We start from the raw sequence: 3227 nt of genomic DNA on the forward strand, positions 1-3227 counted from the left end.
ATAATAATAATAATAATGATAATAATAATAATAATAATAATAACGATAATAATAATGATAATAATAATAATAACAATAATAATAATAATAGTTTTAATGCCAAAGACAGGAAGCTTTCTGATTGACAGGAAAAACCCGCCTACGTGGCTGGCATTACATTGGCAGTAAGTCGGGCTTTAGTGTATACGTCTATTGTTCATCGTACTCCTGTATTCCATTATTATTTGTGCGGTTTAAACTTTTGACAAAGGATTATACTTTCATAATCATTTTGTGGGATTCAACTAAATGTATTACGCAAATTTTCAGGTTACCAAATAATAGCCAAGAAGATTGCTTCTTAGTCAATATTAGTTCTATACATATCGCACGTGTGGATCATAATCTTAGATCACAAGGTTAAACGGACCCTGGACACTAACCTTTTATTTTAAGCCGCTTTATTTCTCTGTCATACAATGTAGTGAGGGCGTTAAGTTGCCACTAAATTAGTGTTCGAGACATTTTAACGCCTTTCTCATTCTCAACAGACGTATTATTGTTAGTATATATGCCCTACTGTCAACAATTGCGAATGCACTTCAGCGCGCATTATATTTTCATCTGAAATCCATCTGATGGGTTGAAAACTATTTTTGTGGGCTTTTTTTCTGCTCCGCAGTTCTAATAATGAGAAGAGGGAATAACCCATTGAATATTTCTCGAGATAAAGAGAGGTAAAACATCCGTGTTGGAGACCAACTCTGTTTACAATCAAACCACAGTCTAAGACTTCTGACTCGTGATCCAGTATCTCTGAAGAGTTACTGAAGGTTTTCTGTTCAGCCAGTAGAACCGCTGTGGGATTTCGGACAGGCGACATCTCAAAAGTGCGCCAAAAACTGCGCGAAAAGTGTGGTCCTTCAAGCTGTAAATGAACGGGTTAACACAAGAGTTAAAAACCAGCAGTATCATCATGTACGTCAGGTAGTTGTTGTAGCACTTGGCGGTGGTGAGACAAGCGAGCATGGGCAAGACACATATGATGAAAGCGGCAACAACGTAGATGAGATATTTTGTGATCTCCAGTTCCCGCGACAGCACCAGTCCGATGTGGGAAACGGCGCTAGGACGACGCCTTTCCAGCGACACGCTCTTCAGCTTTTCCCGCGCGATGTCGAGTACCGAAGAGCCACGGCGATCTCGTCCATCCGACGACAACGGAGCCAACTCGCGGGGATCGACGGCAGTACTAGAATTATTCGACGGGCGCTCCACCGGGGTTGCAAACGCTATCAGCTTCTGGTTGTGCTTGCGGATGGACAGAAATATCTGGAGATGGCAAGCAGTGATGGATATGAGCGTCAGAGAATATGTCACAGCGACTATTGCGATGTAGAAACGAGTAATGGTATTCACCTCGTTCCGAAAGAGACAGACTCGCAACACGTCATGATAACCGAGCTTCCGTATTCCAGCGAAGATGGGAATGAGATAGACCAGGCAGGGCAGCACCCAAGCGATGGAGATCAGAATGGACACGTTCCGTTTCGTCCTCAGGTGCGCGTACTTCATGGCGTTGTTATCCGTGAGGAATACACATCTCGTCACGGCGATGATGAAGAGATGCAGCATGCTGCTAATGTTGCACACGCAGCTGGAGTATGCGACGCCAACGCACATCCAGTTTGGAACAATGAAACCCTCAGCTTCCTGGAGCAGTGCGATAGCCTGCACCGGTAGGAAGGAACAGGTTAAGAGATCGGCGACACTGAGACTGGTGAGGAAGGCGTTCGTGGCGGACTGGAGGGACCTCGACAGACATACTGACAGCATCACCAGCACGTTACCAGGGATACCGATCAAGGCGATGAGGCAGAACGTCCCGGCGATGTAGAAATGAGGCGTCGATGTACCATCATCCCGGTCATAAGTTACATTATTTGGAGGAATCACGGATGTTGGAGCGTCCTCCATTATGATGTCACGTTTTGCTGTTGTTGCTTTTTCTTTCTTGTTAGACTAATCAAGGGGTTATCAGATAACTCCTTGGACTAATCAAGGATGATGATGAGAAAGAATGGCTTGAAGAAAAGTTCAAAGAAACAAGAGATAATGGAATAGGTTCGAAGTGTACATCGCTCCCGCATCCCCGCTTAAAAGAATTCCGGGTGAAGACGAGGGTTTCAAGTTCTCTCCTGGCCGACGGGATCCCGTAAAGAGGACTTGTCCATAGCTTTCACCTCCACGAACGCAGTGAGACTTATGCTTAAGAAAAGCACACTGTCTTGATAATAATATTACCACGCAGCAGCAAATCGATGTAAAAGTCGATGTTACTTTTGTAATAAAAAGGGTTCATCCACTGGAGTCGGTCATCGTGTACTCGCTTGGTTTAGTTTAACGCTTTGCTCAGAGCACCACCACTTTCAGCAACTGGGTTTGGTAGTCAAGTCAGGGAGGTGTGAGATTACCTCCCTGGCCAAGGCTTTTCGTAAGAACACTGTCGACGACAACTCACCGCTACTGGCTTCTGTGATGCAGCATTTATAGTTTATGCAAGATTTCTTGCTGTATTTATGTTTTGGGGCTTGACCGTCGATATTAACGCTGTAAATCATGCCTATCCTCGTAAAAGCATGCTCCTTTCGTGAAAACTTGCGCCTTCGACGCTATCAAATCACAGACGAATCGACGGTCTCTATACTCGTAACCACGCCGTCGTACCTCACAGCTTCTGGTCATCAAAAGCCGTTTGGTCTGATATCCGAGTTGTACAGCATACCGAGACTTTTGCCGCCAACACGACCTTTGCCATCAACCTCCACATTTTTTTTTTCCTGGACAAGCACTGAGATCCACAATGTATTTACCTTGCTATTCGTACCCTTGTTGAACAAAAGGATTACAACTATCTGTTACTGACCACCATGGCGGAATGTTCTAAGATTGGAGGAAAAACTTAGGTAAGATATAGACCACCAAATCAGTGGTAGTAAGTCCCCTGGTCAGGGCTGACCTTACTGGAGAGGATCAAAACCGTGCAATTACTTTGGGCATCGTCAATACTATTTCTGTCCGAAACTGAAGATAATGCGTATAATTTTCCCAATATAGCAGTGACATCGGACTTGAATGTAAAGCGGGTACAGTACGCTTTTCAACTTCATTTATTGATTTCAGAATGACCAAAAATATCGTTGGCGGTGTGATGAACAGACACGGAAGATATTCCACTAAACACAATC

General features: G+C 44.1%; 1 protein-coding gene across 1 annotated transcript; it reads right to left on the reverse strand.

Annotated features, from left to right (window-relative positions):
* Nucleotides 1-765: 765 nt before the first annotated feature.
* LOC140232210 (melatonin receptor type 1B-A-like) lies at nt 766-1956 on the reverse strand. The gene has a single exon (XM_072312347.1). The coding sequence runs from the start codon at nt 1954-1956 to the stop codon at nt 766-768; it is 1191 nt and encodes a 396-aa protein (XP_072168448.1).
* Between the last annotated feature and the right edge of the window lie 1271 nt (nt 1957-3227).

Source organism: Diadema setosum, chromosome 8 (genome assembly GCF_964275005.1).
Source record: "Diadema setosum chromosome 8, eeDiaSeto1, whole genome shotgun sequence".
NCBI classification, from domain to species: Eukaryota; Metazoa; Echinodermata; class Echinoidea; order Diadematoida; family Diadematidae; genus Diadema; species Diadema setosum.